Source organism: Bolinopsis microptera, chromosome 6, assembly GCF_026151205.1.
Source record: "Bolinopsis microptera isolate Bmic1 chromosome 6, MBARI_Bmic_1.0, whole genome shotgun sequence".
NCBI lineage: Eukaryota > Metazoa > Ctenophora > Tentaculata > Lobata > Bolinopsidae > Bolinopsis > Bolinopsis microptera.
The window spans coordinates 14535990-14549193 of record NC_087077.1 but is presented as its reverse complement, the minus strand read 5'-3'; the positions used below and the strand labels follow the sequence as shown (position 1 = coordinate 14549193).

Here is a 13204-nt window from a genome sequence, read left to right as displayed (position 1 = left end):
GCTCTATTTTCATTTTCTACAATTATTGGTGATAGGATGACGCCCAAACAACAGACTAGATACAGTAAGTTAAGCCTTACTTTGAAATGGTATATACGTAAACTTAAAGGATCATCAATGGCTACATCTCACTCTCAGTAAATTCACGAAGCAAGATAAGGCACTAGATAGTAGGAAATGGCATAAACCGAGGGGACCGGGATTATCGCCAGGCACTGAAGAAATCCTTTCCAGCCAACTAAAGACCAGTCCCAGCATTTATAGGGCGGTACTTGGCGCTAGATAAGACGGCTCAACGATGAGCGAAGATCAAAGACAAAGCGGACTTGTAGTAAGATAGGGCCAATTACATCATTTACAAACCACTTAAAATACCTCACGGAAAACCACTAGCGGTAAATCGTAGGAGAGGTTGCCACCGAGAAAGTAATGACGACATGACTTGCTCTGTATTGTTTTGTAATACCACGTGAGGTCCTAATATAGTCATAAAACGGAATGTCGTGCAAGGAATTTGCTCGTTCTGAAATGTAATATAATATAACTCTTTATCACCGAATTTAATTATAAGACTAAGAGATAGTGAATAGGGAGACATGATCGCGCGGCGCAAGAAACAAAAGTGTGCTTCAGTATAGGGAGTTAAGAAGAAGTTGTGAGTTTAGAATAAGTTGAACTACCAACACTCAACAGTAATACAAGAAGTTAGAATGTGTGGAGTCAAAGCAAATTACGAGAGGTGGAACGCAGCGCATTGAAATGACGGTACAGTGCACTATGGCAATAGTGATTTGTGCTGCCATGGACTGGCTGTTATTGTGATGAGGGCAACAAGCCAATTGCCTGGATCTTCCAAGTTAACCTAACGATCTGGTCTCTTATATAGTTCTGAACCAGAGACCGAATGAACCCCGTCCTAGATCATCATTACTTAGAACAAAGAATAGAATCCTGAGTCAATTGAGCGCTAATCATTCTGGATGTAATATGTGACCTCCGGTCGTTGTACTAAGTGGTTCAATTTGAGACTAGTCGTTGTTATCATAACCATGTTAACAAAGACACATTCGGTACAGCCAAGGAGTAAGACACTTACCAAGAGATGGTCTCGAGATGCTAATCGTTTCAAGGAATCATGATGTGGATGCGGAACAATTAATCTGTCACAATTTTAGATTTAAAAGTTAAAAAGAAGTAACCAGGAAGCATTGTTGGTTGGATAATTAAAAGTTGGTGGTATTTTTAAATACATTAGATAACATACAATATAATTATACACTACCCAACACAGAAATCAATCCAAATTAACTTCATATCACGGTTCATACATGTGTACTATTTGATATGTATGCCCCCATCAAGTAAATAGTAAATGTTGTAACTGTTCAAATAGCAAAACAATAATAAAACTGATACAAATACTAACAAATGGGGGGGGGGGGGGGTCCAACCCGATCATTTCCGATCATTCCGATCCCGATTTTGGCCTCATCAACCCTCATATCGGAAAAATCGGGAAAATTTAAATCTTTCCTCTGAGGTTTCTAGGCGATATAGGTAGCTATTTCTGTACTTAAATATGACAAGAAATCGATTGGTGGTGGTCCCAGAACCCCAAAATGGTTTCTAGTTCCAAACAAGAATCGTTTCGTCCGAAAAACAACACACTGTCGTATCAACTCTTGTTTGACAGAAACATCCACCCCGGTCCACAATTGAAAGAGGTACGGTTGGTAATAACAATAGTAACAAATAGGGAACGCATTAGTAACTTTTGATTTAAATTGTCTCCACAATTTGTAACAGGCTATCTGCAGAAATGGGTAGCACGGTTAATGACCATTGACCATGGTCCTTTCTCAAACTTCCAATCCTCAGTTAGATACAAAGAATAGTCTACACAATTTTAAATAACATTAAAAGAGAGGAGGAGGAGGAGAAGGAGGAAGACTGAGGAGGAGGAGGACTGACGAGGAGGAGAAGGACCGAGAAGGACAGAGGAGGAGGAGGAGGACTGAAGAGGAGGAGGACTGAAGAGGAGAGGGAGGACTGAGGAAGAGGAGCAGGATTGGTGAGGAGGAAGAGGAGGACTGAGGACGGGGAGGAGAAGGACTAAGAGAACGCGAGGGCTAAGGACGAAAAGGACTGAGGACGAGGACGAGAGCGAGGACTGAGGAGGAGGACTGATAAGAAAGAGAAGGAGGAGGAGGAGGAGGACTGAGGATGAGGAGGAGGAGAAGGAGGACTGGGGGAGGACTGAGGAGGAGGACTGAGGACTGAGGAGAAGGAGGACTGAGGAGGACAGAGGAGGACCAGGAAGAGGACTAGGAGGATGAGGACGATGACTAAGGACGAGGACTAGGAGGATGAGGACGAGGACTAAGGACGATGAGGACGATGACTAAGGACATGAAGAGGACGACTGAGGAGGAGGACTGATTAGGAGGAGAAGGAAGAGGAGAAGGAGGAGGAGGGCGAGGAGGAGAACTGAGGAGGAGGAGGAGGAGAAGGAGGAAGACTGAGGAGAAAGAGGAGGACTGGGGAGGAGGAGAAGGACCGAGGAGGATTGAGGAGGAGGAGAAGGACCGAGGAGGACTGAGGAGGAGGAGGACTGAGGAGGAGGAGGACTGAAGAGGAGAGGGAGGACTGAGGAAGAGGAGCAGCTGATTGGTGAGGAGGAGGAGGACTAAGGAGGAGGAGGACTGAGGAGGAGGACGAGAGCGAGGACGAGGAGGAAGACTGAAGAGGAGGAATGATAAGAAGGAGAAGGACGAGGACTGAGGAGGAGGACTGATGATGAGGAGGAGGAGAAGGAGGACTGGGGGAGGACTGAAGAAGAGGAGGACTTGTGGAGGACTGAGGAGGAGGACTGATATGAAGGAGAAGGACGAGGACTGAGGAGGAGGACTGATGATGAGGAGGAGAAGGAGGACTGGGGGAGGACTGAGGAAGAGGAGGACTTGGGGAGGACTGAGGAGGAGGAGGACTGGGGGAGGACTGAGGAGGATGATGAGGAGGAGGACTGAGGATGAGAAGGAGGAGAAGGAGGACTGGCGGAGGACTGATGAGGAGGTGGACTGGGGGAGGAGGACTTAGGAGTAGGAGGAGAAGGAGGAAAAGGAGGAGAAGGAGAAGGAGGACTGAGGAGGAGAAGGAGGAGGACTGAGGAGGAGAAGGACTGAGGAGGAGGACGAGGAGGATGAGGACGAGGAGGAGGAGGAGGAGGAGGACTGACGAGTAGGAGGAGGACTGGGGAATGAGGAGGAGGAGGACTGAGGAGGAATAAGATGAGCGCTGAGAAAGAGGACTGAAGAGGATGAGGAAGAGGAGGAGGACTGAGGAGTAGGACTGAGGAGGAGGAGGAGGACTAAGGAGAAGGATGAGGACTAAGGAGAAGGATGAGGAGGATGAGGAGGAGGAGGAGGACTGAGGACGAAGACTAAGGAGGACGAAGACTAAGGACGAGGACTAGGAGGATGAGGACAAGGGTTAAGGAAGAGGAGGAGGACGACAGAGGAGGAGGACTGATTAGGAGAAGAAGGAAGAGCCCGAAGAGGAGGATGAGGAGGAGGACTGAGGACGAGGACGACTAGTGTAGGACTGAGGATGAGGACTGATGAGGAGAAGGAGGAGGAGGACTGAGGAGGACGATGAGGAAGAGGAGGAGGAGGACTGAGGAGGACGATGAGGAAGAGGAGACTGAGGAGGAGGAGGAGGACTGTTGAGGAGGAGGAGGATGATAAGGAGGAGGACTGAGGAGGACTGAGGAGGACTGAGGAGGAAGACTGAGGAGGACGAGGACGAGGACTAAGGACGAGGAGGAGGAGGAGGACTGATTAGGAGAAGAAGAAAGCGGAGAAGGAGGAGGAGGATGAGGCTAGGAGGAGGAGAAGGAGAAGAATGAGGAGGAGGACTGGGGGAGGACTGAGGAGGAGGATAAGGAGGAGGAGGACTAAGGATGTGGATGAGGACGAGGACGATTGTGAGGAGGACAGAGGATGAGGACTGATGAGGAGGAGAAGGAGGAGGATGAGGAGGAGGAGGACTGGGGAGGACTGAGGAGGAAGAGGATGATAACTGAGGAGGAGGATGAGGAGGAGGACTCAGAAGGAGGACTCAGGAGGTGGACGAGGATGAGGAGGAGGACTGGGGGAGGACTGAGGAGGAGGATAAGGAGGAGGAGGACTAAGGATGTGGATGAAGACGAGGACGATTGTGAGGAGGACAGAGGATGAGGACTGATGAGGAGGAGAAGGAGGAGGATGAGGAGGAGGAGGACTGGGGAGGACTGAGGAGGAAGAGGATGAGGACTGAGGAGGAGGATAAGGAGGAGGAGGACTAAGGATGTGGATGAGGACGAGGACGATTGTGAGGAGGACAGAGGATGAGGACTGATGAGGAGGAGAAGGAGGAGGATGAGGAGGAGGAGGACTGGGGAGGACTGAGGAGGAAGAGGATGATGACTGAGGAGGAGGATGAGGAGGAGGACTCAGAAGGAGGACTCAGGAGGTGGACGAGGATGAGGAGGAGGACTCAGGAGGAGGATGACGACTATGAGGAGGACTCAGGAGGACTGATGGGGAGGAGAAGGAGGAGGAGGATGAGGAGGAGAAATGAGGAGGAGGAGGAGGAGAAGGAGAAGGACTGGGAGTAGGACTGAGGAGGAGGAGGGGACTGAGGAGCAGGGTGAGGAGGACTGAGGAGAAGGACGAGGACGAGGACGAGGAGTCAGGAAGAGGATTGAAGAGAACTGAGGAGGAGAAGGACTCAGGAGGAGGAGGAACACTTAGGAGGAGGAGGAGGACTGATGAGAAGGAGGAGGAAGACTAGGGAGGAGGAGGACATGTAAAAGTTTTGTCTGTTTTTGTCCGTTTTTGTTCGCCCTACTTTTTTTCCGTTTTGAAAATATAGGGTACCGAACGGACACAAAACATGATCCCCCAGCCAAGCATGTGTTACGATACAAATGTACTTGACTACTACTGGTATACATTTAAGGTGCAGTGTACTAGTGATATCATGGTATGTTTAAAGACCGGACCACAAAATATAACCCGGTACCTAGTGTTGTACTAATACATAATAACAAGTAACTGGGATAAAATTAATTCAAGAAACAATTTAACAATCGATGTCACGTCAAAAGGCCAAAGCACTCGGGTCTGGGAGTACATGACAACTCCAACTAGTAGTGAGCATACTAATAAGCCCCTGCAGTGGAAAAACACATAAAACATACTATTGGAATGTCCTTGATACATGTTTCGTATCCCAATATCAGAGATAAGAATTTGCACTTCATTTTAAAACGTTCACTTTGACAAACCATAACTCTCCACCAATCAAGTCAAATTTCAATTTTAAAATATCAAAAGAAAGTAGAGAATTTCGCCAACAAGAAAGGGGACTCTTGGATGGGTAGGTAAAAACGCGATCTTTGCCCTCAAAATCGACTTTTAAAACTTCATACATTTTCCGCCGAAATTATAAGTCTTATATCGCAAAACATCCCCCTACCTTCGGCGGCGGAGGAGGCGCGCGAAAAGTGGCATGCAACGTATGTCAAGAATGTCCAATTGGTTTGTTTTCTTATAACAATATAGCATATGTAGGGGTTCTGGTTGAATTATATCACTTCTGAGAGGTTTTTGAGATCGATTCTGTAAATTTCTCAATTTTCCGATTTTTCCGATTTTTCCGATTCCGATTTTGGCCTCATCAACCCTCATATCGGACATCGGGTTGGACCCCCCCCAACAAATAGTCAGAAGTAAGGTGAACCAGCCACTGAATCTCACATTTTAACATAATATTACCTCCTCTGAAAGCACACGTTACCCGATTCCAAGCAATCCCGAAATTCTTAACAATTTAAGCTTAAATTAGAAGTATAAAAAATGAAAACAGCTTTAATCTCTGCCCAATAGGATTTTATAAACACAGCGACTTCTTAAATCTCCAAAGATGTTTGATATCGGAGCATCTCCGATACCAAACGTCCTGCTAATATCTGATTTATACCACCGGAATAAACAAGATTTTTAAGAATCCGAAGACTCTAAACAAAGGTTTTAGTTAGGGCAACAATAGAAATTTATGGGACCATCTGTGAATAAATTCGTAACAAAGGTTTCTCTACAGGGATGTGTTGTCCATATACATAGTCCCAGGCACAACAAAAACCGTAAAACTGAAACTGATGGGGAAAACTTTCTGTAACAATTTTTCTCCAGGCGCCCACACGCCCCGACCTTAAAAGTCGGCTTCGGAAGGTCTGTCTGAAGACAGTTTTTAAGTGATTTTTCGGAATAAAACCTAATTATCTCGTTATGTGATTGTCAGCTCCCTTTGAAAACTTCGTGCGTCTGCCATAATGTGGCAATTGCGGTCATTTTCCATTTCCTCTTGAGATCTCACAGACCATCCGAAGCCGAGTAACGACTTTTAAGGTTGGGGCGTGAGGCGCCTGGAGAAAAATTGTTCTAGAAAAAGTTTTCCCCATCGGTTTCAGTCTTACGTTTTTTTGTGGTGCCTGGGACTATGGACAACACATTCCTGCAGAGAAACCTTTGTTACGAATTTATTCACAGACCATACTATATTGCTATTCTTGCCCTAACTATTTATTATTTAAACACCCAAATGTTTAACATCTTGCTAATATCTGATTTGAATGTCCCACAATTCTACAGAATCTTAAAGAACGGTTTCACGTTTCCTTGGAATCGTCTGAAAGTGTAAGCTCCAATTAGGATGAGAGCCAGGTAGGAGAAGATAATAGCGTACAGAGGAGACATTCCAGCCTCATTCATGAGTGTCAGACAGGATACCAGCTGAAATAGTAACTGTTAATTAGCAAGAAATTAACAGGTAATTAGCAAGTAGTTGATGAGCTTTTAGCGAGCCAATATCGATTAAATATTGAAAAGTTTTCGCGAAATCGGTACTCTATTATTTTTCATTATTGTATGACTGAACCCACAGCATAGTATAATCATGGGTCATGGCCGGAAAAAATGATAAAATTGAAAATTCCACCGTGGTAATTTAGTTGTACAACTAAATAATACCACGGTGGAATTTTTAATATTTTTTATTTTTAACAACATCTGGATCTACTTTAAGGTTTAAAGCCATTTTCTAATTTGTCGAACTTGTGCGGCTGATCTGTTAATCTACATCGCTTGGTATTTTAAGGTCACCACAAATTGAACAAGTGCGATGATGTTGGTCAGAACAGGAAATAATGTAGATTCAATTTCTCATTTCTCTAAAATTATGACAAAATTAGAACAAAATTACTCAACGTACAAACTCTAACGAATATTAAGCAAAGAATTCACGGGATATTTCTAAAAGTCCTAGGTAATTGTGCTTGGAGTCATCCAACTACTCCTAAAATACAAGAGTTCATCTCGAAGACTCTTCAGTCTCTAGTACATGGTACTAGCGGTAATGATTTCTGCAAACTGTAGTCCATACTTCACATCCAGACTCTGTACAGATTTGTATATTTCAGAATAGAAAGGGTTTTGTTGGATGCCCTTCAGTTTGTTGGACCAAATGGGGTGGTGGCTTGGTTTCACCATTAGCCATCTGAACATCAGCGATCTGAACAATGAGAACCTTGAACAGGGTTCCCTCAGGAATTCTCCCACTCCAAACTTCAAATTCCAGGTATGTGTGTAGCAACTAGAGTGGTCCACAGCATGTACAATAATGTGACAGAACAGCGGATCTAGCAACTCAGCTGGGAGATCAGCGTTACAAAGTGCATTTTTAACTGCCTCCTTGCACTCTGCAAGATACCCTACAAACGGGACACTTTTTTCAGGGATCCCCTGAGAAAGGTCTTTAAACAGTGGTGGGGACAGAGTTTCTTCGATCAAGCTTTCTCTGGTGATCTCAACAGAGTAGACTCTCGTGAAGAACCTATATCTCCACGGCCGCTCACTTCTCACTTTCAAGTCAGGAGCAGGGCTTCTATCAGATTGAGTAAGAGCATTGTGTAGAGGTAGAGATGTTTTGGTGGACGGTTGCAGGGTAGAGATGTTGTTGTCTACAATGTATTCGGTAAGGCTGTTAGAGTAGAGGTGAAACTTGGGATGAACACTAGCGGTGTGGTAGAAAAAGAGAACTTCCGTCATTAGACTTCTGTTTGTTATCTTCTCCCCGTTGAAATGGAATGATTCTATTGATGCTTTCCCCTGGGGGTGCTTCTTGAAAACCATATTTATACTGTTGATAGCGACCGATGGCAAACAGGACTCCAGGCTACAGTCTTCAACTTCCAACCTACTTTCTTCGGCATCAGAGTTCACTAGCAAAGCAAGTGTAGAATTCTCCACATATTCCACTATATCGTCATCTGTAGGGTCTTTGAGTAGGAAGAGATAGACGAAAACGTTGTAAATCAGTCCTGCTAAAAACTTGAAGATCATCCAAGGTGATTGGAAGCGTGAGTTTTCTTTGAATATCTTCTCGTATTTCTCTTCGTAGTCGCAGTTTACGAGTGAGGGTTTTATCAACTGAGACATTGATCTCTGTTGCGAATCTATGAATAACAGTGTGTTTTGAAGGTTTACATCAATTAAGTTGAAAAGGAATTAATTAAAATAAAAAGTAAGAAATTAGCTAGCGTAACCAGAGATCGAAGAGGTTTAATTTCATAGAAATAATAAATGGTAATTCGCAAGGCTCTGTAATTGCACGTTGTAGCCACCAGCCAAGAATTGTTAATCAAATAAGAGATGAATATCATGACTTTATCCAAGAATTGATGTTATTAGCTCAAGTAAAATTTAGAGAAATAACGCCGCAAAGAATAACGAAAAGGCTGCAAAGAGAAAATTCATTAAACTGGTAACTGACTAGATGTTGTAGCACGCAATAAGCAATCTACTATTTTACACTAGTAGAACAAAGGTCTGTAAAACTGTAACTATGTACCGGCTGCTTCCGAAAAAGTACTGGTAACAAGTAAAAATGGCCAGAAGTTTTAGCTATCATTACGAATAAGACTAATAATGGAAGCAAGACGTAATAGTTATATATTAGTAAAGATTGTAAGAAAAGTAAACAAGTGAAAATACGTGCTAAACCTTAACCTCTGTAACTAGATCCTCATTCCACACTCAATATTTGTACGGCAAACAGATTTATAAATAACACTCTATCATACTAATGGACAACAGACAGCTGAACACTAACCAGATGAGTAAGAGTGACAGAGAGGAGTAACACTAACCAGATGAGTAAGAGTGACAGAGAGGAGTAACACTAACCAGATGAGTAAGAGTGACAGAGAGGAGTAGAGACAACACTAACCAGATGAGTAAGAGTGACAGAGAGGAGTAACACTAACCAGATGAGTAAGAGTGACAGAGAGGAGTAACACTAACCAGATGAGTAAGAGTGACAGAGAGGAGTAACACTAACCAGATGAGTAAGAGTGACAGAGAGGAGTAGAGGCCAGGATCTCTTCTCCACCCCATCTGAGCAGAGTAGACCCCAACACACATGCAGTCCCGTCATGACACTAGCTTGGAGGGCTCCTGACACAAATATCGGCATACTCGGGGATCCTGGCGCTGAAAAAAAGTACGGTTAATTAATATTTATTATTTATTTTAGTTAATGAATATTTACGTAGTTTTAACTTTTATAAGTGAGTCATCTGTAATCAGAATTAGGGCGTGGCTTTGGTAAGACCCTAAACAAATCTTCAGCAGTATTGTTTAATTTTATAGACTCTAGATTTAAATGAAATAGGGATTCTTACTGTAGTAAGTTCCTGGACCACTGGCTTCAGAGAGAACGTTAACGTACATAAACATGGCACTCATCACTCCGTAACCGAGACCTGGGATAGTACTATGTAATTCTTTTCAAATCAAGCTACTTTAAAAGAGTTTGGGAAACCTAAACCCAGCTCACAGCCACCCCCAATAACTGTGTATTAGAGTATTAGTGCTCTCTTACCAGCAATAACAGAGTATCTGGGACCATGAAACAGGTCGGTAGTTTCCCGGGATATTCTGGACAGAGCAACGTTAGTTTTCTTAACCAGGAGTACAAACAGTATCCTCAACGCTTCCTGTAGATAATTAGTGAATTATACCATCATAATGTGTTCTTAAGAAAGTATGGACAATCATTCCCCACGCGCTATCTGGGGTAAGTCTCGCAGTGTGACGAGGATCAGGACGAGCGTTAGAAGATTCCTGAAATGTGCCCTTAAGTTCGCCCCAGTACACAGTAGATAATCTGAGAGATGAAAGATAAGATTACCTGAAATAGGACGGAGAAGACAAGTGTGAAGGCGAGATGTTTCCTGAGCGGGACCACAGCTAGCCACACTAGGGAGGAGAGCAGTAGAGAGAGTAACCAGAAAAACGCCGAGGTTATCAACAATATCACTGCCTGCGAGAGGATAGGGGTTACATCACGGGTAATTCAGTGGATGAGAGATTATCTGAACAGTCGCACGGGCTGATTTAGTAATATTCAATATTGAAATAGAGATTATTGTGATACGGTTGTACTTGTATAAACCACTGATGACTGACTTCATTTTAAGTTGTACCTTAAGGACTGGTTGGAGGCAGGAGCTGGCTGGGTTAATGATTTACATATTATTGTATACAAACAAAAACGAAGGACTTGAATGCAAAGTAAGATTATTACGAAGCAAGAGAATCAAGTTCACAGTGTTAGTTTAACACACGTGTTCGTGCCTACAGTATCCGTCCAAGCACTTGAATGTGCCGGAAGGGCATTCCCCGTCATCTTTACAGTAGCCACAAGTCTTCTGACAATAGTTCTCCTTGATACGGGGATTTTTACAATATCTCTCATAGCAAGGAGAGTAAGAGTCCACACAGTCAGGCGCTGAAGTAGGGTCACTATCATCATCAGGGTCAACCTGATAATCAGTTGCTTCGTCACTTCCTTCATCAGTGGAACCAGTGGAATCAAGTAGAGGATAGCTACCGTACTCCCACATGAAACAGTTGTGGTGGTTCCTGGTGAACTTAACAAACCCGCTTTCTCCCCAGCTGGATCCCCACGAGTTCTTGACCAGCACATAACGAGAGGTATATCCCACAGCTGCGACGGCATGGTTAGCCCAGCCTGTGCAGGTTGTGTCCTTGAATATACCTCTTGAATAACTCTGAAACTTGTTAGTCACTTCAAATGCCACAGAGACAGCTCCTGAAGCCAGAGCTTCTATGTTAGCTTGTTCAGTGCTCCTTGTATTAACTATGCCTATGATTTTAGCAGCTATCATAGCGTCTGGTTTGCTGGAACCTTTACAAGTGTCAGCAATCTGTTCGTATTCATAGTCGGCAGTTTTTGCCAGTCTTCCTCCGTTCGCTGCTGAGTAAACAAAGCAGTCACCAGGCCATCCACCGTTACACCCATCACGTGATCCCTCGTACACACAGTCCAAGTACTCCTGCTCAGCGAAGTTTCTCAGGACATTAGCTACCTCAGCGTATCTTGTCTCCAGTCCACCAACAGCTGCAAAGGTCCAACACGACCCGCAAGCTCCTGGTTTTTAACTTTGGTGATCTTTCCTTCATTTGTCAGAGTTTACTTTCGGGTACATCTTCTTCACTACTCCGGAGAGCAGGTTTAGCGTTCTTGTTGTGTCCTGTTACATTGAGACCTCTGTAAGAGATCTGCTCAGATTCAGTCATTGTAGAGAAGAAGTTCAGAGCGAACTCAGCAGTTTCTTTGTCCACAGAATTCTCATCCGCTACCAATTCCGCGTTCTTCCTGAACAGTCGGAACCTCAGTCTATCCTCCACCGGATTGAATGCAAGTTTCTGCTCCGCCTTAAAGTTGTCGTACAGCTTCAGGGTTTCTTTGGGAGATCGCAGGATAGCTTTCAAGTAGGATTCTTTCGTCAGATAAGAGATGCATCCAACAGGACGAGAATGAGAACAAGCTTCACTTCTACAATGTATGGTTGTCTTGAAAGCTGGATTCCGATTTTGATGCTGAGTTGAAGAAGGAGCTGGTTTATAAAGCGTCCTGTTCTGTACAGGTGGCAGGTTGCAGGTTGCAGGTTGCAGGTTGTTACAACTTGCACTTATCTTTTGTTTCAGCTGAACACCATAACCCTATTTAGCACTTAGCAGAGATTCCTCGCAAATCTTCTAAGTTTTTGTCACGTCTGTTTTACTAGGCATGTTATTGTTGGGTAACAATTCTGTTATTTAACTCGTTGAGGAGTTCATTTTTTTTGTTATATCGTATGCTACAGCTCACAGCTGTTCTCAGTATTTTATTTTGTTTTTATTCAAACTGAATATAATGATTAAGAAATTGAATAAGCAAGTTTTAAGAGTGAATAAGAAACGTGCTGTGCTACTGCAGTATATTAAGAAGTACCTAGCAGTTTTAATAAAAACAAAGAAAATACTGGGAACAGCTGTAACATAATATGGAATGTCAAAAAATAACATGAACTCCTCAACTAACAAATCAAATAAATGAATTGTTACCCATCACCCAAAAATAACATGACTAGTAGTAGTGAAACAGCCGTGAAAAATATTAGAAGATTTGCGAAGAATCTCTGCTAAGTGTTAAATAGGGTTATGTTCAGCTGAAACAGAAGATAAGCGCTGATGCTCATAAGAATCTTACTTTGCATTCACGTCTTTCGTTTTTTCTTTTTTAGTATTTATAATATATAAATCATTAACCCAGCTCCAATCAATACTTTTAAGGTACATTGTACAACCTAAATTGAAAAAACCACAAATATGATCAAAATAAACAATTTTCGGTGAACATATGCTGGAATTACTGCAACATTCACCAAATGAACTAACCTGAGCCTCCTTAGCAGCAGTACACAGAAACAGGGTTACAGACGGACCAAACGCTATGGACAGACATCCAATGAAGGGCAGCCAATTTACAGCCATTTCTCTTGCGTGTTATCTCTATTTTCTCTTTCACTCAGCCAAGTTTCTCTTTCACTCAGTCAGGTTTCTCTTTCACTCTACATTGGTTGTGTGGTCATGCTTATACTGCAAGGATTTGATAAGATAATTGAAGCTTCAAGTTAGTACGGATAAATTGGGAGCTAAAACAAAGCTAGGGACATTGTTCACCAATAATCGGAACATTTTAAGATGGCAACATTTTAATTAGACACAGAAGAACTTATTTCATTTTATGTTAGTCA

At 43.3% G+C, this 13204-nt stretch overlaps 1 protein-coding gene across 1 annotated transcript; it reads right to left on the bottom strand.

Moving 5' to 3' along the window:
* Window positions 1-1208: 1208 nt before the first annotated feature.
* Window positions 1209-13166, bottom strand: LOC134816228 (gamma-secretase subunit Aph-1-like). Its single transcript, XM_063824971.1, has 7 exons — window positions 12846-13166; window positions 10291-10422; window positions 9982-10096; window positions 9782-9862; window positions 9439-9590; window positions 5789-6833; window positions 1209-1335 (listed from the first exon to the last, which is right to left on the bottom strand). Exons 1-6 carry the CDS (start codon window positions 12939-12941, stop codon window positions 6687-6689), a joined length of 723 nt encoding a protein of 240 aa, XP_063681041.1. The 5' UTR covers window positions 12942-13166; the 3' UTR covers window positions 1209-1335; window positions 5789-6686.
* Between the last annotated feature and the right edge of the window lie 38 nt (window positions 13167-13204).